We start from the raw sequence: 24,723 nt of genomic DNA, 5'->3' as shown, positions 1-24,723 counted from the left end.
GCCAATCATTTTGCGGGCCACAGGCTACGGCTTGGCGGGCTGCGTGTTTGAGACCCCTGATCTACATCATATATGCTAATGTGGATATTATTAAGGACATTGTCAGGAAGAGGTAAAGAAGGCACAGTTGCAGAGGTGTCATCTAGCAAGGATTGTTTAAAAATATTTATTAAACAAGTTGACATTATTAAGACTAGAGTGGTAATTTTGGTTATAATGTAACAGAATTGGAGAGTCCAATCTTCTATTTTGCCTCAGAAGTTTTGCTAAATTCACCAGACTTTTGGGCAAACACTGCCATCTTGGAGATTATCGACTAGTGTGTTAAAATATTCAATATTCGTGTTTCTTACAGCACATACAACTCTAATATATCTGACTTCAGCTCAGTGTAAAGATTGGTTCTTTTAGCCAAGCAGATGATTCTTTTCCATTGCTGAACTACTTTTCTAATATTTTTGTGCATCCTGGTAGAAGATTTCAAACGAATTATTATTTTATTGGGAATAGGAGAATGAGCTGAGTCTAATATATTGCAAGAGATCTTACACATCTCATCTATCAAAACATTTGAAAACTCCCGAGCAGATCTGTATGATACATCTGTACAATTCATGCGTTAGCCACTTTATAGTCCCATACTTTACATTTAAAGCAATATTGCAGAGCATTCATAAGGTTTGTGGGATGATAAACAGGGTTATGGTTGCTACAGAAACGATCTAAGACCACTGTTTCATAACAATTTAATGTGTCATTCATGAATGCAAGAATGATCAGTGTGGAACTATAGGTTTATTGATCAACTGATATAAATTAAATGTATTCATGATATCTATATCTACTGGATATCATGAACCCTGTATTCACATGGGTTTTTTCTTGGTGTTAGTAATTGTATTATTTCTCAACAAAATAAACTATTTAAATTTTGCACAAAGTTGGATGAGCTGCTTTAAAAAATATTTAACTACTATAGCCCCATTATCACATGTACTATCGGGGTTTTGCTGCCATAAATCCATATTTGAACTACTCAATGTACTTGGGAAGGAATAAAAAATGTTATTTAAAACAAATTTAAATGTCAAATTTAAATCCCACATAAAACTTAACATATTTCACATGGTCCAAATCAGCCTGGAATTTGGGCCAAATCAGCCAGAAATCTGGGTTGAATCAGCCATTAATTTGGCCCAAACTAGTCTGGTCCATATCAGCCATGGTCCTGATCAGCCTGTTACTTTTCACAGTACTTTCAGTATTCTATGCAAATCATATGTAAAAAGGAAATAAAGAATAAACAACTAAAAGAATTTTGCTTTCTTTTCAGGTTTTTAATTCCACAGAATATAATAAAATGATTAGTCATAAATTAATGTGAGCTATTAAGTCTGTCTTGTTTACCAAACGATGCAAATGTATAAATGACTGACAGTGCATGAAATGATCTCCTTTCAATGTATACTAGCACATCAAAATCCAACTAAAAGAGGACTTGGCAAGCACTAAATGTTGTGATATTGTATTTAAGAAAGAATGTGCCTATTTGGAGCTAAATGCTGAAACAGAGAGAATACAACTACATAAACTTTAACCCAAGTTGTACAGTCATCAGGAACAGACAAGTTAACAATTAAACTCAAAGTATGCAATCCTGTTCTAGATTTCCTTTTCTTCTTCTTATCATCAATTTTTTATATATTTAGCTGCCAAAAATCACTATCATCATCACACCACAAAAAATTTCCTCTCTACACTCAGCTCAACACTTTTCTGACTGACAAATCCAATCCTCTATGTCTCTTGTGACATATGTGCTGGGGAAAATGTACTCCAAAAATAATAATAGCAAGACAATATAGAACACAGTGCTTCAAATTGGTGCCGTCTCAAGAATTAATAATAATAAATGGCCCCCAAACAAAGCTGAACAGAAATGAGGGTCTTGGATAACTCAAAGTTTAAGCTTTATTTTAACTTTCATAGACAGAAAAATGCTTAAAAATCAATGACTTTGCATGCTTGGTAATAGTGACTTTTCTTGGAACTTGACATGAAGGTCTTGCCACTTGTAAAATGGTCTGAAATTTTTCGCAAGTACCCCCCTAGCACCCCATTTCCAACAGACTTTATGCATTAACCTTTCCCTATATTATTGTGAAATGACTGATGTTACATAGGCTTTGCTGTTACAGTTTGCAGTTTATTTAGTACAAAGAGAGAATCATTTGGACATTAGCCACTGAGTTTATTTCTGCCATTTGCAAACTATTTCTGATGTAGTTTTTTTTTCCACTTTGATTATCATGGCAGGAAAAAGGGGTCTCAGTTGCTGGGTTTTTAACTGGATTTTAACTTAATTTTTATATGAAACTCTATTTAACAAATATTTCAAACTCTGGTGATGAAAATGACAAAGTGTTATTATCGGCATATTTATAAATAGAGCCAAACATAATAAAATAGAAGATATTGTTGACAAAACGTTAATGGGTAATGGTCTGAGGAGTGACCACTGAGGAACCTATTATTGAATTTCAGTCCAACTACTCAAGGCTTCCTGCAACGTAATTTGCTGCTTTTGATTTGACAGATAGCTCAGTGACAGTCCTACTGAGCAATCTAACATACCGTAAGCCCTTGAAAATGAGAAACTCTTCAGGCAGACAGCCAAAAGCCTTGGATAAATCCATCAGAACTGCAGCTTCATAATTTTGTTTTCGTTAAGAGTCTCACCGATGTGGCATGCCATACTTCAAAATGGCCCATCCATTTACCGCAATATATCAAAGGATACCAGAAAATGACCACAAGATGTGTTTGTGTCGTATGCACAGTTCATTCAATAACTATTTTGTGATATATTTTAATGTGTGTGTGTGCATGTGTGTGTGTGTGCACAACTGATCAACAAGCCTAAATATGGCAAGACTAGTCTGTGTTGGTGCCACCGCTCCATCTGAGGATGTGTGGTGTTGGTGGTGGTGGCAATCAACCTGTTGTTACGTTTCCGCTCATGCCAAAAAGGACATTATTGGTGATAATTGCGCCATATATCAGGTAGTGTTGTGTTCAAAGAAAACTTCCAAAACACTCTGAGGTCTCTTCTGTTTACTAAAGAGTGCTTTCCTCTTTATCTCTTAAAAATAATGTTGCTACTACAGTCAAATTCCTTAGTGCATTAAAGTAAAGAAAAATAGATCAAAAACAAAATTCATAGAGTTTAAGCAAGGGCCACTAAATTCAGAAGCGTTCCCGTCCTTGAAGAAAAATATATAATAATAAAAATAACTCATTCACACCTATATAAATGCAAAATGGTTGAGCACTCTTAAATTGTGGCAATTACATATGTGGATACCAAGTTAAACTAAATAATCATCACTCTTGACCGGCATCATATGATCATCTTGTGGTTCCATGTGGTGTATTGATGGACCCCTTCATTTGCTTACCTAGAAAAGGAAGATATGTTCTAGATTTTTCATGATGTACCAGAAGAAACATCCACAAACCTTTTTAATTACCCATATTAACATAAACAGCATACGATACAAGTTTAAAGAAATTTGCGAAGTTCTGGCCTATGGGGTTTTAAGTTCTTTCCTTGGTTTTTCACTAAATATTTTCGCCTCCGTACATTACAGTATAACCCATCATGTGCTGAAAAATAGTATTATTTTTCTACATCCCACAGTGCTATACATTTGTTGGAAATTATGTTTTTTTTTTTGTCTTTTGTTTTGGTTTGATTTTGCTTTTTTATGTGTACATGTTATTGTATTTTTTTTAAAAAGCAATATGAATAAACTGAAGCTTCATATTCTATAAATAAAATTTAAGTTGTAATAAATTTTAACATCAAATAATAAACATTGTATGAAAATCCTCAAGTTTCATTATCTGGCTGAAATATATGACACATGCATTAAATTTAAATGGGACAGTTTTGAGGAAAAATGGTGTCAATACGATATACCCGTTTTTCTTGTCTTCAGTTTTAATTACACATCTCCCTCCCTCACATTCTCTTTCTCTGTACTGACACAGTCTGTCCTTGATTTTTATATTGACTAATTTGTTATTGCATCAGTATCATTGGCAGGGGTCACACTACCAGGCGAAGTGGGCGACTAAGTCGCCTAAAAAGTGTAAACTTCGCCTTCTTCTTCTGTTCAGAATACAAAAATGACTAAACCCTGTGACTTTTTTTTTATAGAGGAATATTGAATGATCATACATTTTGAGATGCTCCCTCACCTTGGCCAGGTTAGTTCCAGTGTGAAATGTAGTACTAATATTAGTACCCTTACTCGTACTTCATGAAATATACACTTCAAGCCATCAAATTGTTGGTGTTAATGTCAGTTACGCTGACAAAAAAACTCTCACACATTCACAGGCATGTGTTTTGATTGCTGACTGACCATTAACCATTTCCTGAGTAAGTTAGCAACTATTACTGCCTGATTTCCGCAAGTTATCCTTTGACGATAAAAACATACAAACTTGTGTTTCGAAAATTAAATTTATGTGATTAACAATTTGAGTTTTATGTTTAGAATCGGTTACATGAGTATTTAAACTGCCATGTGTACATTATTTTCTTGATAAAAATCTGTTTTGAACCATAATGGCGAACATCGCTGTTGTGGGAAGTACTGTTTTATTAGATTGTCTCTTTTCGTAAATCACTGGGCAAATATATTCAGGAAAATATACATTTTGTAAGAAAGCAGTAACTAAATGTTATGTTATTAAAGATTTAGCTTTAAAGTGCAATTATGAAGGTCATAAATATACAGGACAATGCTATGTTGTGAAATTCAATGAGATGCTGTAAGGTCAAGGCTGTATTCTCAGTTTACTAATTTTTGTGAAAATAAGAAGAAAAAAAAAACAGCAAAGCATATACTATTGAACCAATGCCTTATATTACACCAAGTATGTAGACATAATGAAATCTTATATTTGCAATCCTATCAATGGACTGTTGTAACTAAGCTATGAAGTGAGTGATTACTTTAAGAAAACCCCACTTTCTAAAAACAGATGCACTTGCATGTTGGCTGTGTCGATTCGGTTGGAAATAAAACGGCTTAGTTCATTCATATACTGAATTTAATTCTTTACTGTGTTGTCAATGAAAAGTTATGGTACAGTTTTATCGGCAAGCAAGATATTAAGATGAACACTATGATCTGAAAGATGTGTGCGTTTTCTGTCATGTACATGTTGCAGGGTTGTTAAGAACAAGTTTAGAAATCTTTTAAAATGCCATTTTAGAATGAACTTTCAGAGATTAAAAATATAAAAATTCTTGATTAAGATTAGTTGATAAAGCATTTGTACTAACTTGCATTTACAATACTGTAATTTAGTTACTCAGTTAAAATTCAGTACAATGTACAGCTGCTGTTGTTCTCTTTTTAAGTCATATTGGCACAATACACTGAATATGAAGTTTCTGAATATAACATGCTCCAAATGTGTTTATAATATAGACAGAACTCAGAAAATGTTCTACTTGAAAATAATCAAGTTTTGCTTAAAATCAATGTTAAATGCAGATATGCATACTGGGAAATAGATGGCATAATTCAAATAAGAGAATGAAAACAACACGCACACACACACACACACACACACATATATTGCAAGTCTCACTTTGCTCTCACTTCCCCTGTTCAGCTCTCACTTCTCCCTGTTCTGTCGAAAAGGAGAAGTCACTTTTCCCTAAGATTCAAATCTAGCTTGAGCCCTGCATTGGTCTTAGGCATATTTACAAAAAAGTAACAAACACTCACAAAGGAATATAGCATTTATAGGCTTTGTATATTTTTCATTTATAAATGAACTTACATAATTCTCAATTTGTGTTTTTTAATCAGTCCTGACACTTCACTCTACCTTGATTGAAAAGACTACCTCTGTCTATTAAATTTTGTATAATTAAATGTGAAGCAGATACTATTTTCACTTTACAGTTATCAGATTTGTGTATATATATATATATATATATATATATATATATATATATATATATACACACACACACACATTCTAACATTATTATTCATATAATATACTAGTGCAAAAAACTAGGTACTAAATATTAAGCAATGTGAGGAATGTAGGCTATTATGAAAACATACACTGAGGGGATGTGTTTTAGATATTTAACGTAGCTTTAACAATTTTTCAGTCATATCACTACGATGTCTGCAGTGTGGCAGCTTACAGTTTTGCCTAGCACTGGGGCATCATGCCGCAGACATGTAGCATGATGTCCCACCCAGTCTTTTTATCCTGACACCAGGCCGACCAGTCCTAACACTAACCTCTAAATGCTGAGCACCTAGCGAGGTGGTTTTTGGTACAATTTTTATAACATATACACTGAAACATTATCACCAACAACATGAACAGCTTTTGATGCCAACATTAAAGAAAGGATTAAGGCATTAACTCACATTATCTTTATGTACCTGGACAGAGATACACGGGCAGGTCCTGTGATAACTGTATTTCTACCCTGACTAACTGATTTCCAAAAATTCAAATTAAATGAAGATTAGTACAGTGATAAGCTGGACATCCAGACCTCCACCCATGTAGAAGTGTACAACAATGAAGAACATAGAGCTAGCCTCAATCAAATCCAATAAATGCCAAAATTAAGTCACAGGAAGAACATTCAAAAATTGCTTTCAAAAAAGTTATCAGGCATACCAAGAGGAAATTATAATGAACTGGCCATAACAGTTAGTGTTGATAAGATGCTTATACTTCATGGCAATTGGCAGACAGATTTGCCTCTGAACAGCCCATGGTACTGGCATATCAATCAGCAAACAAACTGCTCTTTGTGTTTCCACCAGTGGTTCTCAGAATAACCAGACAATTGGTTTTTAATGAATCACTCTTTTTCTGTTGTGACATAAAATGTCTTTTATTGTCTTCCGAAATTTTGCATGCTAATGAATTACTATTCAACAGCACATTCACAGATGTGGAGAGTTTTTGGAAAGTTAATAATAACGATACAAGCTTCCATTTAGCAAAAAACAAGTCCAAGTAACAAAGTTTTAGTAAGGTTTGTTCAACTAAAACTAGCCTTTCCCATAAAAAATAAACAACACCTGATACAATTTCATGCATAAGGTAAAACTTCCAAAGAAAATTGAAATATTTTGAATTAGTACAACAACTGACATGATTTAAAGCAACCCTTCTTTGAGGTGCCAGGTTAGAAAAGATTAAAGAAAGGTAAGACACATGCACACTAATTCATAAACATATATACATGTATGTAAACAGTTATTGCTGAACTTTTCAATGGCATTCAGGGTTAATAAATTTAAACATATTTAAATTCAAATAGAATAGCTTGGAATACATGTAATCATATATGCATATATTGAGAGAGATATATACACACAAGCACATATATTAATGCACCCACATTTATATTCACCAATGAGATATGGATTTTCCAAAATTGTGATTCATGTCTGATGGTGAAGAAGTTGAGCTACTGTGCTGAAGTGAACAATGAAACTGACAGATGGCTGAAAGTCATAACATTATATACTCTGCCTTATAGCAGTTGTATGAAATTAAGTGTGTATCAAACTTGTCAAAATAATCACACACAAACAAGCATATGATATACATATTTCATCCAACTAGACATTTTTTGATGATTTATTTGGTTATGAACAGAAACTCTAATGTACAACTAGTGTCAGTACAAATGATGTATACAAATAATTTATTTACAGCTGATAATTTGGGAACTAATTATGACTAGTGTAATTAAACTGCATGTATATTGTATATTATGTATAGCAAATAATATTGAATGCATGGTTCTTCCCAAACTTTGCAAGAAGCAGCAGGTTCATTTACAGGTCAGTAATCAAAGAATAAACTGTTGGGGTTCAATGTTGCATATAGCATCTTTCTAATGAGATTCACATGGTCCAGGACTAACTTTTTCTTGGCCTGTCCCTTTATATAAAGTTTCTGTATGTTTTTGTCTACTGATCTTGGAATGATTACTTTTTGTTTAAAAAATAATACTTGTTTTGATCTATCAAAAATTGAAATGTTGAGTAATATTGTGAATGAATATGTATTGAAACAACTTTTCCAGTTGGTCTGGAAGGATGGATATTGTTTTTCTGTTGATCCAACTCAATTCTGCTTTTGATGGACTGCATTTATTAGCTGGGTCAATTCCATATGACGTACATGTGATCTGAGCAGTGGAGGAAGTGGCATCAAATGTAACCATGTTTCTGTTCTGTCACTGATTTTTGGGAACAATAATGTGGGAAAAATATGAATTCTTCTAACTGAAATTATCAAGAAGACATTATGGAATGTCACATTCATTTCTTTTGAGTGCAGCAAGGAGAAAGTGATTTCTGTTGGAAATGTAGTCAAAATTATAGTATATTGTTTGCTGTGTCTATCAAGTTTTGGAACCCATGACTTGGGTCATGTCATTTGGATTCGCGTAATTAAGAAAGTACATTTTGAGTAAATTCATGGTGATAAAATTTAAGTATGTTTATTACCATACTTATTACCAGCTAAAGAAAACTTATACCATGTCACTTGCATGCTCTTTGTTGCAGGGACCCGAGCTATTTACATGGCCTCTAATAATAATAATAATACCTAATTTATGTCTTCAATTGCTAGCGTAACATTGTATAAAAAAGTTGAAGGAAAAAACTGAAAACCAGCCATTGTATGACAGTCAATTTAGCCAGTGGAAATAAGACTTCTTCATTGTCAATTTATTTTCTGTGAGGTTCTTAGTTTTCTATTGAAACTTTCAGTTGCATTTTGTTTTGAATTTAGTGTTTTGACTGACTTGTAAAATGGTACATCTCTGATAGATATGCAATAGCTCTTGGCCTCAATCTGCTTTTCCATGCTATGAGAGCACTGATCATAGTCTGAACTATTCTACTGGTGAAAAGGTAAAAACATCTGTCCTAAATACTTGTTTAAATGATCAGAATGGTATTTGCAATGCTTTATCTCTCATGTTTGTTGTGGACATTGTGAATATCATATTCATTCATTTTCTTGTTTGAAAGTTTCATTTGTAACTCAGTAAACTCATCCATATCATTAATTTTATCATGTTAACATTTAATTGGACAAAAGAGCCACTAACTAATCTAATAAACCAAAAGCTAAATCATCTGCTACATGAGAATACATTTTTTTTGTTTACAAAGTAGTTCCTAATACATGATACTATTTTTACACATGTATCATGCAGTATGAAGCTGTGCAGTAATGAAAAATGCTAAATGATTTTCATGATGTAAAGTTAACAGAAAAAAATGAGCATATAATAATCGATGACAAATGCTCAGGTGCAAACTAATGATCTTGCACAACAGAAGTCAGCAACACAGTTTGTTTTCTTTCCTACTGACATATTAATTTCATCTCATCTGCAGGTTTGTTTTCTTTGTAATTATCATGACAATAAACAATGTACTTCTGGGCTCATACAGATTTCTGAATGATCAATTCAAAGACTTTTCCCAAACTTTGAAAGACCATAAACATAGATTTCCAAGACCTATTTTTGCAAATATTTTGTATACAAGTTATGTTATGAGAAAACAATGGATGCAAAATACTATAATATTGTTTCATGATGAAATTCAAACTATAATTCATTTCCTAAAATTGCTTTACAGTGAAATGGAAAATAGGTTAACATTCATTAATATTTCAGAAATATGTATCTTATGCATCAGATTTAATACAAAATAAATTACTCTCTTAACAGACATCAGCACTGCTGTTTTTTCTCTTCAATCATTTTGGAAAGAGAATCCACCACTGTCATCGTATCCTCTGGTTTTCTCCCAAGAGCATTTGACTCTGTGACAAGCACAATGAGTCCTTTTAGTTCTACTTCTTCTGCCTTCTGAACAGAGGAAGTATGTAGGCTGGTATTGTTAGCTTTGAGATGTGAACTTTCTACATAGAGTGAGCACTTGTTCAATGTAACCAAAATTCAATTCAGTTGTGAATTAGTGTAATTAATATTTTGATGGACCAAAGCTGATGGTCTCATCCAATCAAATTGAACGATTCAAGCTAGGACTACATCTGAATCTAATGACCTTAGGCAATTCTATTTGTGATTATAATAATAATAATAATAATGAGGACTTTGTACAGTGCATAATCTTTAGAAGCTCTAAGCAATTTACAACATTAGATAACGCCTAAAAACATATATAATGATGATTACAAAAAACAAACACCATGAAATTAGAAAACCAAAAATGTGCTGAAAATAGTTATGGTGCTGAATTCCTTTGACGAAGATTGTAGCTGGCTTGCTTTGATGAAGAATGCATGTATTACTGAAGTCGCCACTAAGGCCAACTTTGGATGGCCAAACAAAATGCTCCTTTCTTATTGCGGCGGCGGCAATGAAACTGAACGGGTCATCAAAAAGAAAGAAACCAGGAAAACTCAACTACATATGAATCTAACAGCCTTGGACAATTTTATTTGTGATTATGGAAAGAAATTAAAATGTTTGGGTTTATTTCAATTTTCAAAGACTTCTAAAGACCTCAAGGTAATCTGCTCAATTTTCCCAAACTTTCAAGGCCTTGAAAGTGCTACCTCATGTTTCCCAAGCCGTCTAAGACCTTCAAAGACCGTACGAACCCTGTACTTGGGGGATATGTGAATCATACTGTATAACCACAGGCTATTCCATTGTTTGATTCTTGTGAAAGAAAAATCAGTGATACAAAGAAAAACTTGTGAGTTGATCAATACCGCTAGTATCAAATTTTTGTATTTATCAATTTATTGTCTTCCATTACTTGAGTTAGATTAGTTGTTTAAAATGGACAATGCTCCAAACTACTTACAGAAATGTACTTTGACCTTCTGTTGCTAATAATGAGACATACACCATGTCACGTTATTTTGAGAACATTTGTTAACAATTCCTGCTCATGTTTATAAATGTCTTCTGAGAGAATTTGTAATTCAAAGTACTTTTGACAATGTCAATTCGTGTTATATAATAATACGACTTTAGACCGATTCTGGAACAAAGAAAATACCTTCAGTGAATTAGCCACTGCGTTAACTTCAAATTCGTTGTTTCTTCCTTTGAAGATCCTGCGCCGGGCTGAGAAACTGTTTGGTTGCAATTAGCAGTGATGTCACCTGTCAGCTTAGACTTAGAGGCCAGAAACCCTACATTGTAACACCTCAGTGAGACCACTGCAGACCATTTTCAAAAGACCACTGGTATCCAATCTGAACTAAGATAATCACATTTTGGGCAGGTTTTTCACGCAGCTAAATATTATTTTCTTTAGTCCATTGTGAAAGAATCAGTGCATGTCTGGATACTGAAGAAAGTAGATCATAGGGAAATTGGAGAGACTAGACTGCTCAGAGTGCCAAAGTTTTGCTCTCGTTAATAAGGGTGGGAATATTGTCGAGCTGATAGTTTACTATACAGAGAAGTAGGGATAAGTATGTAGGTATCAAAAGTTGTGATATTATTGTTGTTGTTATAGCCTTTATTACAGAACAAACGTGTGTGGAATATTAATATACATTGACCTTTATTGTAGAACAAGCATGTGTGGAATATTCAGATGTGAGTGTATGAGCTAACCTAATGATTTAATTGCCATTATGCTGATGAAAGATCTGTGAGAGTATCAATTCTCCTGTGTTCAAACAAGGAGGCACCATTGTACTTCTAATCCACAGGAAGCTTTCCAGGTGAGAACGGATGCTACCTAAAGAGTAGAGAGTAGAAGACGTGGATAGCACTTAGAGATAGACTGTTATGCGAGGAAGGAGGGCTGGAAACGGGAACAAGGATACTGGAAGTATCGACAAAGAGGGCCGAGAGAATGGAAATGAGGGTACCAGAAGTACCAACAAGGACAGCCTGGAAAGGACTACAAGACAGAAGTTACTGATGAATAACATGGAAGGGACATAGGAAGGAAACACTCTCACTGTTAATTTTGCAGGATGAAATAATTGGCAATTTGGATATGTCATAGATTGATTGGAAGCAATTGCATTGAAAATTGTCCTGTAATTGTGAAATACCGTGATATAGTTTACTAAATTGTTATACCTTGTACCTAAGTTATAGATATTTTAATACCTGGACCATCAGCTTTGCTGAATGGGGGCTCAGAGCTATTTAATCTTTATATTGTCCATCCTTCTCCAGAGGCACATGGCATACCACCTGATCATTTAGCTCCCTTACTTTCAAACTACCTTGCATCAAAATGAATTCCTGCCTTTAACAATTTACCAGCAGAAATTATAACTAACTCATCTGTGCAAAATCTCAATGTTAACTAATAGTACTTCTTCCATGACTGACATGTCCACGTTTTTAGGCAATCATTACAACTAAAAGATTGAAAATCAACCAATTATGAATCTACGTATACAGAAACTGAAATTTGATACAGTTTGTAAGTAGTAAGAAAAGTAATACCACTCTAGTCGTTAAAGAGTCATGGAGGATAAAGAAATAACTTCTTTTGCCAGTGGGTGTGAACTCAAGAATTTGTGCGTAAAGATCAAATGTATGTATGTATGTATGTATGTATGTATGCATGTATGTATGTATGTATGTATATATGTATGTCACACACTTTTTACCTACTTGGCCACAGTAATTGTATCAGTAAAGCAATATACCATAAACAGAAACATGCCAAACAATATTCAAAGAAATCAGATTACATTTTGTTTGTCTCAATAACCAAATGGTTCAACAGTCACAAACAGGAAACTGTATACTTTAATATCTGTGTTGAAATAATTTAAAAAAGTAAATCAATATTAAAATTAAGTTACTGACATATCTTTTGCATATGATATGATTTATTAATTTTGTATGATGATACAATATTGTTTTTATTTTTTCCCCTTGTGAAAATGAGCAAATAATAGGATATATACTTACATACAGAGTGCCCTTCATTTGTTGGAAATTCAATTCTCTGAACTTCTGAGATCTGACAATATTCCACATTCTTATTCATTTCAGAAATAAGTTGAGTTCAGATTAATTATGAACAAATGTTAAACTTCCATTGTTAATGGTGGGCCATAATTGGCACTGTTAAGTACAATGTGCTAAGTCAGACGGCTTTGTCCTCTTATGCATATTTAATCTGCATAGTTTATTTTTTATAAAAAATTTCATGCATATTTAATCTGCATAGTTTGTTAGTTTTTCATATATAAAAAGTTCATGATATGCTATGGGTAGTTGTATTTAAGACTTAACCTTGTCCAAAATTAAGTCCATCTTCTACCTGACCTGAACATTATTTTTTTAAAATTCTGTACACAACTAATACATAGCAAACATTTTCTCTATGAGTAGGGGTATGAATATTAGATTATTATTTTGGCATGAGTCGGACCAACTAGACATTGTAAGTCTTTTTGTGAAAACCCCTTTTCGATATGACCATCCTTTCTGAAAGAATAGCAATTAACCCAATGTTTCAAGATGGCCATGATGGTGGCCATAATGGATGCAAGATCAGCATGTTTCCATTCAGACCAACTAGATATTTTAAGAGGTCTTAACTGAAAACCCTATGTCAATAAGTCAACAATTCAAGTGAAGTTGAGAAAAAAAGATCTTAAATATGGATGTCATTGTGGCCATATCAGATTTCAGATCATCACCATTTTCATTCAGGACCAACCAGACATCATAATTAGTCTTTATTCAAAATCACATGTTGATATGACTAGCTATTCTGACAGAGTTAAAATAACATGATTTTCAAGCCTGCTGCCATGGCAGCTCTACTGGAAGTCAGACTGGCACCATGTTCATTTCAACCCAACATGATATAATAAGTCTTTCAGTGAAAACCCATGTCAATATGACCATCTGTTTAATGTAGCAATAACAATATATTTAATATGGCTACCATAGTATCATATTTGATGGGGAAGGAAATTTTCACCATTTTTGTCGGAGACCAACAAGTCATCATAAGTCTTTCAGTGAAAACCTCATGTCAATTTGACTAGCCATTTAGGAGTAGTAGTGATTACAATGGACACCATTTCTGTTTAGGTCCAACTCTATGTCTGTAAACTTTGGTGGCAATCCACCCACTAGACTGGGTTGAGTAGTGATAACAAACTTGTGCTAATGGATGCCTGATGCTGCTATGACCATGGTAGACAAAAATTGGTATGTATGGTTTTAAAGCTGATATCTTTAAAATCACAATCTGCTCTCTCTTAACAGCCATGCTCTTGCTTATGTCAATAGTTACATTTATTAGGATTATATTTTACAATCAGAAGATGAAAATATGATGAGTCATTATATTTATGAGCAAATATGCTTTCATGTAAATGTAGAAAATATTTTTAGAAGTTGTATTGTACATCTTTATGAACAAAATTTGGAAAATACATAAAAAGTAGTTATTTGTTGAAGAAACAATCTTTGCTTATTATTAGGCCTTCTAATAGTGCTTCTGACTTGTTTGTAAATTATAATGTATTTAGTGTTGAAGAATTAATGAGAAAGCTTTGCATTTTTAATGCTGACAAGAATATCCAACAGTAAGAATTGAATTTTAAAATCCCTTTGGACTTATGATATTCATTTTAATTCTTGGATTACTGATAGAAGGAATAGGCTTAACGTCTTAAACTTTCTGTTACTTACCAAAATATCCCTCAGCTATTCATTCTGAAATATAGAAAGAATGTAATAAGAAAAATCTGCCCTCAGTGAAATACTGCTTAATTAGTATTTAATTCATATTCATATGTATTACAAATTCTGGAAGGCTTTGTGAGTAAAAATTACTGGAACAGAAATGCCCATATGGTAGTGATGTCTCTCAATGGCTAATTGACATGTTAGCTTGTGAATGAAAATACATGCATATATTGAAACTATTGAGTGTAAAGGAGAAATTGGATCAGTTAGCTGATACATTTTCTTTTAGTCGCTTTTCTTCTTTTTAGATCACATATATAAGATGTACCACAATGATATAATCAAGAATGTTTCTGAATGAGTCCTCAATAATCCTAAAGTAGCGTTTTAGTCCAAAATGTCAATGAGCACTTTGTAGTTCCAATGAATAATTTAAATAAATGATTCCTCTCAAATCATATCTGAACATGATTAAAAGTAATTTGAGACTGATATTACAACAGGAATTCTCATTTTTTTACCATGTTCGTTATATATAGAATGTCACCTGACCTATGATGCAATAGTATTTTCTGGAAAACTTCACTAACTTGTAAACAAGGTTACTTCCAAAACCTTTCAAGTTTGTGAACAAGGAATATCTTCAACTCAAATTCAAGTAAACATCTTTAAAGACATGACAAATGTTGGGTAGGCCAAAACTCTACCTTTAATCATGGACAAAGGTCAAGCATACAAAATAAATATACATAACAATTTCAAAACAGTTATAGAACATTCTCAAGCAGGTACTGTACAAATATTTCTTTTGTCAATCAAATGAATATACAACTGGAATTTTCCTATAATTTCCTATGGTGAGTCCCAAGGTCCTTGGGATTGGGGAAAAGTGCACACAAATGAGCTAAGTTGGTAAATTTTAAATAAAAGAAAAACAGATTTTAAAGTGGTCTATAAGCATTGTTGTTAAGAGGTCTAGGCAATGTTAAAAAATCCATACTGGCAAAATTTGAATACCCTATAATAACTACATCTAATACAGATTTTTCATTTTTATTAGTTCTTTCATATTTTTCGCATTGCCATGCAAGAAGAGAATGAGGATTTAGTGTTTTTATTTATCTAGATCTCTGACCTAGCTCCTCTTAATTGAGAATTTTCAAGATAAAATTGGGAAACTATTATATATTGTGGGGATTTAGAATGGAGTTGAATATTGGCCCCAAAAGAGGTGAAGGAAAATCCAGGCACAAGTGTATAAAAATTAAAATGTCACTTTACTTCTACTCCACTTCTCCTTTATACTCTATGCCTTCTCGCTTTTCATCAGTAGGGTCAAATCTCTTCTACCATATTTCTCACCCTTGTTGTAGCCCTGGAGATTACACTTTCTTCATAACACAATGCCTGCATGTCCAACATATTGGGATCATAAATTGCTAAAGATTTATCAAGGTCTTGTATGCTTTTTATTGAGTCATTTTATGTATAAGCTCTCCTAAAGTGCATAGGTAAAATGTGTTTATGACATCATAATGTAATGATCGTTTCACTTCAAGCTGCAGTCAAGCACCGATTCTACAAAAGCTGACTGCCTTAAAAGATCTTCCTGCTTTGCTTTCTGTAAAATATTGTCAAATTCTGTTCAGAAGCTTCTGAGATGAAGATATTTAAATGTATTTATATTATTAGTAATGGCCCTCAAATGACAGTGGATCAGAATCAGTCAACTTTAGTAAAATTCTGTTCAGCCAGTTTTGGAGATGAGGCTATTGGCATCCTTCAGTTTTGTATAATTTTAAATGCTGCATATAAAAAAATTCTGAAAAATTTGGTCAAATTTTACTGAGTAGTTTGAGAAGTTGATGATTCTTTTTCCTTTTAATTTTAGTAATAAAACTAATAGCAGCCAAATTTAATAATCATCTTCTGCATAAATCTTAAAGTATTTTGTACCATAACACTTTCAGATATAATTTGGTTAAATTCACTGAGTGGCTTTTTGAGTCTTTCTCATCTGAACATTTGTCTATCTTTTGTAACAGTGTCTACTGTATATTTGGTTAGCAAGTGAGCATCAACTGAATGAATTAGAAAGTCCCTTATGCCATGATGCTTTTAGCAAAGTTTTATTTAAATTCCAGTTTTAGTTGTTGAGAAGTTGAAAATAGCAATTGTGAATAGACATAGAGCTGAGAATGGGTATATGGGTACTCGCCTACTGATAATAACCCAGGTAATAAAATGCGCTGCCAGGTACTCATTTACTGTATAAAAATGTTCTACTAGTGCATATGACTGCATAAGCCCTTGGCTTGTAAAGGCAGCACTCACTTTGATTTCAAGTTAACAAAACTTTTGATCTAGCCACAAATTTTATACCGGTACATGTACTTGTTCATAGCCAAAAAGAGTTCTGACTCTTCCAGTAAATGTTTGACCTTAATCTATTAGCTGACAACCCTTTGACTGAACCACAAGTGATACTTGGTCAGTGGCAAGTAACAGTGGGGGGTTATTTGATCTTGCTGCACAAGGAAAGGGAATAGGAGTCAGATGAAATTTACAGTGAGTAGGACACAGTGATGGAGAACATCAGAACTTTATCAGACAATGAGAATGATGGACTTTGTACCAGATGGCATTTATAGGATACTGTGAATTACAATAAAAAAGAGTGCACTTAACTTTCATTGTTTATTTTGTAAGACACTTGGAATTATCACATTATGGGATATTGTGCATAGGATCATTCTGAACTATTTTTATACTGATATGTGGTATTGCCTACTGAACTTAGACACAAAAACACAGTGATCACATTCAAGAGTGCTCTCAAAACTCACTTATTTCGACTGCAAGAACAAACTTAAAGACCTAATAATGTTTCCTACCTTAAATATTCTCAGCATGTTTTGTTTTTTTTCTTTCTAATTTCATGGTGTTTGTGTTTGTAATCATATTATTATACATGTTTTTTTATCTTATAGGTGTTGTCTAATGTTGTAAAGCGCTTAGAGCTTCTAAAGATTAGGCGCTATACAAAGTCCTCATTATTATTATTAGTAATGCAGCTGTGACTGATGGGGGATTAGCACAAATTTAAAAGGTCATAATAGTAGGAGGTACCATTGTATAATGTTATCATAATTAATATTGTATGGAAATGTTATCAGACAGCCTTGTTATGAGGAAAGACTTATGAGAAGAAATTAAAGAACATCAAAAAAGAATTAAAATTTAAACTGAGTTATATAGCATTTATAAATGCTGGTGAAACTAATATAAACTGTGCATAGGCTGCTAAACTGTTCATGCAAGGAACATTAAAATGAATATTAATAGTAAAATACTTGCTCATTTTATGTCTCTAGCTCAGCCAGCAACTTGGGCCACCAGATGTCTCTGATCTTTGAATCCCGAGCATCAACATAGTTCAGAATCCTGAGGTGATATAGCATTTCACAGTCCTTCATTAAAACTGGGACAACACATTTTCTCTTTTCATTATAACCATGAACAATGGCCATTTCAATTTCATGTAAAACAAAAGCTTCCTGAAAAGCTTCCTGGGTCATAACTACAACAGTCTTGTAGGCATTCCTGATGCTATCAGAAGCAAATTTCAATAATGGTGTTCCTGGAGTACTGTCTCGATCATACTCACAGCAAACAAATCCATGGTCTTTTTCTAGTCTTTCTACAGTTTCCTTTACCCACTGTATATCTGAGCTAGAATAACAGAAAAATACATGGTATTTCTTTCCCGGAGGCAAAGCTCTTCTTTGTGAGGATTCGCTGTATTCCTTTAAGTAAGAAAAATAAAGCTAATGTTAACAACTATTCATTTCCAAGAAAAACAGTCTTTTTTATACTGTTTCCAAAAAAGTAAATAATGATCATCCTTGTATGATAGCAGAAAGGTTAATAAATGATAGGTTTGCATTGTTATTCTAAACTGCATGTTGTACCATGGATAACAAAATCTATTTTCTGTTTAATACAGAAATTTTATATTTATCTTTTGAGTGGTGTGATGGAATAGAATTTCACGTCACAAGAGGTCCTAAGTCAGGCTGATATCGTTTTCTTGCCTTCAGTTGAAAGATCCATGTCAGGATAATTTTCAGCTATTTGGTAGAAAAAGGCAGTATTTTAACATGTAGTCTTGTTGGTTAGCTGTGTTTCTACATTTTAGTAATTTCAGCTTGACTAAATGGTGCATTACGTTCTTTTGTATGAATACAAAACTTGTTCATGCTAGGACTCTATGTATCTAATTTGATCTGATTTGGCAAGGCAGTTCCAGAGAGTTATTTTTATAATTATTATAATTATTTTCCTAACATATTATTAACAATAGCAATACCTGAAGGGAGATGAGTAAGATTTGTTGATTTTCCACCCAGCTGCTATACAAGTCACACCAATGCTAGGGGCACCACCCCAAACACAACACTGATTGAGCATGTCCTATGAAACACTTAAACAAGTTTTGTGAAAAGTGGCTTGGATGTTCTGAAGAAGTTAAAAATATGCTTTCTATATATTTCTTGTGGAAGTCATACTATTGCTAGGGAAGTCATGTTGGACATAATTTTGATAGAACATGTTCTAAGAAACAATCCAAGTGAGCTATATGAAAATTAACACATTTTGTGGAAGAAGCTGTAAATAGCTTTTCCACTTGGTTCTTACAAAGCAATACAATTTAAATGGGAGCAACACTGGATAAACTTTTGATGGTGCATATCCTAGGAAATATTCCTCCCCGTATTTAGATGACTTTACATTTAGGAAAAGTGGTGATTAAAACATGTTCAAGATAGCAGCCAGGCATGGTAGCCATATTGGATGTCACATTAACAACTTTTTCATTTGGGACCAAGTAGACATCATAAGAAGTGTTTGGTGAAAACTCCATGTCAAGAAGGCCAACCACAAAGAAGAAGTTGCAATGAAGAGATTTTCAAAATGGCCATTATGGCAGCACTTTTGGAGGTTAGATAGGTCCGTACCATTTTCAGTATGGCCCATCTAACCATCAAAAGAACCCCCGCCACCCCATGAAAAAAACATGTCAATATGACTTTCTGTTCAGGAGGAGTAGCTATAAGAACATCAGCAGTTTTCATTCAGGACCAAGAAGACATAAAAAATATCTTTAAATGGAAACCTCATGTCTGGATGACTTTCCAATCCTAAGGATCACAATAATCAAGATAGCAACTGTGGCAGTCATAATGGATGTCCAGGTAGTACAATTTTCAATCAAGAACAACTATACATCAAAACAAGTCTTATTGTGAAAACCCATGATAATATGACTTTTAGTTCAGGAAAGAGTAATGATAACAAGATTTCAAAGATGGATGCTGTGGCGACTATAATGGACATCTCATCAGCACCATTTTCATTTAGGACCAATCAAGTCATTTTGTGAAAAACCCATGTTGATATGACCATCCATTCAGAAGGGGTATAAATAACAAGGTTTTCAAGATGGTCATTGTGGTGGCCACAATGCATGTTCAACCAGCACCAGTTTTCTTTTTTACCAACCAGACCATTGGATAAATGTGTCTGTAAAGGAGGAGCGAGTAAAAACAAAGGAATGACACTCTACTGAAAAGAATTTCCAAGAATTCAATGTAAGACCATTTCTTAATTTTAACTATTAACTGTTGAAACCATTTCTGATGTTCTTAAATGGTAGCAAGATTTTCAAACTAGTTGCTGTGATGGACATACTAAATATCAGATTGGCACATTTTTCATTTAGGATCTAGAAAACATCATAAAATGTCTTCCAGTGGAAACCCCATGTTGATATGACATTTTGTTTTGGAGCAATAACATTAACATGATTTACAAGATGGATACCATTGTGGCCATATTGGACATCAGATTGGCACCATTTCCATTTAGTACCGACTAGACATCTTATCATATAAAGTCTTTTGGTGAAAGCACAATGTCAATATGACCAGCCATCTATGAAAAGTAGGGACAAGATTTTTTAGATGGCCATTGTGGCAGCCATATTAGAAGTCTGACCAGTACCATTTTTATTTACGACTAATTAGACATAAAAAAAATTCCTTCAGTGAAAACCCAAGATGATATGATGTCTAATGATGGCAAGATTTACAAGACTGTGGCAAGCATATTGGATATCTAAATAGAACCATTTTAATTTTAGACCAACCTGACATCAAAGAATTTGTTTATTAAAAACTCCAAGTCGATATCACCAGCCATACAAGAGTGGTGATAACCATATATTCAAAATGGCCACCACAGATTGGGACCATTTTCTTTTAGGACCAGCTAGACATCATAAGATGTCTTCTGGTGAAAACCTCATGGTAATATTACTTTCCATTCAAGACCAATAGCGATGACAAAATTTTCAACATTTTAAAGTGGCATCTATATTGGACATCAAATCAGCACCATTTTTGTAAACAACCATCATGGGAAGTCTTCTGGTGAAAACCCCATGGTAATATTACTATTTTGTCAGGAGTAACAACAGCAAGATTTCATATTGCTGATCAGATTGGCATCATTTTCATATATGGCCAACTTTACACCACAAGAAGTCTTTTAGTGACAGCCCAATCTGATATGACCATCAATTCTGGAGGAACAGTGATAAGATTTTCAATATTGCCACCATGGAAGCCATAATGAACATTATACAGTCCCATTTTAATTTAGGACCAACAAGATATCATAAAATGTCTTTTTGTGAAAACCCCATGTGGATATGAATATCAATCAAGAGAAGTTGCAATAACAAGATTTCCAGATCAGCACTAATTTCCTTTAGGACCAACTAATGGAAAATAGTGTGCATATAATTATGAAGCCACCTATCTTACCACACACAACACCCCCATATGTACACGTGATTATTAGACTACCGACTTTATTGCTGTATAGTAATATATCAAAGGCCCAAGTGGGCCTTATATCACTCGTCTTGCTCACATAACAATAATTTACCATTTCATTAAGCAGACTAATGTACATGTAGCACTGAGAGAAAACCAACTTTAGATAATGTAGGTTTCACCTTTAAGCTATATCCTGAGAAAACTTATTTCTTAAGATAAAAGCATTATTAATATGTATAGTTTCTTGCTGAAGTCGTCCATGATCTGGATGATATAAACCATTTTATCCATCATGAAGGTAATCACATTCGTGTTCATGAATGTACACTCTAATTTCAGAGAAGTTGAGTAACTTGCAAAATAACAATGAGGCTTACATTGGCACCATGATCAAAAATACTACCGGAAAGTGATACCCATGCACATACATTTTTAGCCGCATTTACAAGAAGTGATGTTGCCTATACAGTAATGTTTTCTTGCAAACAAGTTGAAAGATTCACAAAGACTATATAGACTGCTATATTTCATTTGTCTATCAGCAAAGACCCAAACTGACAATTAAAATAGCAGCTTTTGTATATAAAAAAAATTATACCAGACATAACAATTTTGAAGTAAAAAAGGCAAACAATCATTCATCTCAAATAGTGGCTTTATTGTGCACAAAACCACATTTTGATTTTCCTAGCAAGTCAAGGCAACTTTATTAGGAAATTTTCCAGCATTTTCTAGTTGTTATGAAGTGTTCGTTTGCTCTCTGAGAAATAAATGCTTTCCTTTTCCCTGTGGTTATTTTGTTATCACATGAGATTGCAAATTACATGCATAAACTTCAAGCAAATTAAGGGTATATTTCAGTGTTTATGTTCTCCAACAACTATTACTGAAGAAAGACAGACATAGATTGCAGTCCCAGTAGTATTCTTATGCCTTTCAGGCCATAATGGACAAACATATTACCAATATCTACATTGTGCAATACTCACAGACCAGTTCCTCCAACAACTCTCACCAACACACGACATAAGCCCGAGCATTTTTTTGCACCAATTATAATGAGCATCTGAATAATACTAACGCATCAAAGAAAATTGTTTGTTTCTATCATAACATTTCCAGATGATAGCATAAGCAAAAACTTGACAACATAGACATTTTTGCATGAAAACATAGGCATATTCAGCAGTTTGAAGTATTTTATAAGAGTTAATATAAATCATGATTGGCTATAAATGAACCAGCTGTTTAACTATCAACCAGAACAATTTACCTTGGATTTTAACACACTCCTCTCAATTCTGTGAAGAAATAAACACTAAGCAAGTGCCAAGTACAGAAAGTATCAGTTTGTCTAGAACATGTGGAAGCAATGTTAATAACTGTCAGACACAATAACATGCATGTATGTTGGTTAATTTCTGGGGAATCTCAGTTCTAAATATAATCCATGCTGAATGGTCCTAGCTTACAGAATGGGAGACTGTTACATTTCAGCACAAATAAACTATTTGAATTTACTTCATTTTTAGTAAACTATCAAGCACCATCATATAAAACATACTGCATTTTATTTCTTTTCTTACTCCCTTTAAACTTTTATTCTTTACTCTTGCAAGAGTTGCTAGCAGAATTGGGGGAATCCCATGATTCCGCATCCTGGTGGATAGACCACTCACATAAGAAAAGAATGGCAGAGAACAACTTTTTGAACTACCTGGTGGATGCAACACTTCTTTGGTGCAGGCTCAGAACTACGATATCCTTTCCATTCTGGTGGACTCATAAGTGTTCTCAAAGGTACCAGTGGTAATGTTTCCTATCTCTTCTTCCAACCTGTCAGGTCAGGTGCTGGAAGATACTCAATAAGATGGTGAATGAAGTTTACCACTTTTTTCCAACAGATTTGTGTCCCAAGCCTTCTGTCGTTGATGACAAGAAGATTCCCTCTAGACAGGAGAGGCTTTCTGTTGCTTCCTTTTCTCCAGATCTTCTGATGCTCCCGACTGCTTACACATAAATTTTCCTGGGGTAGGGAATATGCCAGGGTGCAGGTGTAATCTGATCTCCAGTCTATGCCCCAGCTGCTGGTTTCTGCCTCCAGCTATTGAGTTCATTCTCTGGCTTCTTCCCTTAAGCCCTCTCCCCACCCCAACTCTGGTGTGTCACAGATGGGGGTATCAGCTATTGTCTGAACTTATATTTAGTCTTAAGGCCACACTGTGGTAATTATTACTTTGCATGCTAATCTCTTTTCAGCATATCTTTCAGTCTCTTGAAACAAGACTCACTGTCTCTGGCTGTCCTTTAGCATTTGATGATAGCTGTGGTGGAAACATCATGGCATGCTCTGTCAATGTCTAAGGCAATTGGTCTGCGTCTCTTGAGACATACACCCGTTTTGGAGGCCTCTTCCCCTCCAAATATTTACAAGATTTGTGGAACCAGCAAAAAAGTGGCTCCAGGTCCATTGAACCGGCCAAGAAACATGATTACTCTGAGTGTACTATGGTACCTTCTCCCAAGTTCTTTGATCAGGCACACCCTCAGCAGTATTAAAGCAGCCTTAGTTTATAGCTCTCTCCGACCCATACACTAGGTAATATGGTTGGAAAGATCAGGACAGAAGGTTTTCAGACACCTCAAAAAGTGTGAGGGAGTCAGACCTATGGAGTTCCATCCTCTCCCAGCATCTAAGTAGGTGCTTATCTCCAAACTGGAGTAGGTGCTTATCTCCAAACTGGCTCAGTTAAGGGAAGATGTACACACCCTTCTGTTAAAGGCTGCAGTTGTAGGAGTGGAAAATGATTAGGCTCTAGGTTTCTTTTTTCAAGACTCCAAGTTTCAATTCCTGGATTTGTCTCGTGTCAAAAAAAAATGACACAAAATTTCAGCTCATTATCAACCTTTCTGCCTTAGGGAAGAATGCTTCAAGAAGAAGACTACTGGCACAAATGCCACAAGGCCCAGCAACTGGATGATCTACCTCAGTCTTCAGGATGTGTTTCTTCACATCTTCATCTTCCAGTCCACTGAAAACACCTCCAGTTTTGC

General features: G+C 34.1%; 1 protein-coding gene across 3 annotated transcripts in view; it reads right to left on the bottom strand.

The window, feature by feature from the left end:
- Positions 1 to 1,327: 1,327 nt before the first annotated feature.
- LOC149791381 (uncharacterized) overlaps positions 1,328 to 24,723 on the bottom strand; it is a 100,379-nt gene continuing 76,983 nt past the window's right edge. For all 3 annotated transcript variants that reach the window (XM_089969936.1, XM_089969938.1, XM_089969939.1), the window contains 3 exons: positions 18,125 to 18,573; positions 14,771 to 14,794; positions 1,328 to 3,458 (listed from right to left, as the gene is read on the bottom strand). In XM_089969936.1, the coding sequence (XP_089826062.1) occupies positions 18,130 to 18,573 (444 nt within the window). In that variant the 3' untranslated portion in view covers positions 1,328 to 3,458; positions 14,771 to 14,794; positions 18,125 to 18,129. The remainder of the gene's footprint in view (positions 3,459 to 14,770; positions 14,795 to 18,124; positions 18,574 to 24,723) is intronic.

The sequence above is a fragment of the Sinohyriopsis cumingii genome, chromosome 9, assembly GCF_028554795.1.
Source record: "Sinohyriopsis cumingii isolate HCF-2022 chromosome 9, ASM2855479v2, whole genome shotgun sequence".
NCBI lineage: Eukaryota > Metazoa > Mollusca > Bivalvia > Unionida > Unionidae > Sinohyriopsis > Sinohyriopsis cumingii.
Note: the sequence above shows the minus strand (reverse complement) of the source record. Positions and strands in the feature narration are given on the sequence as shown.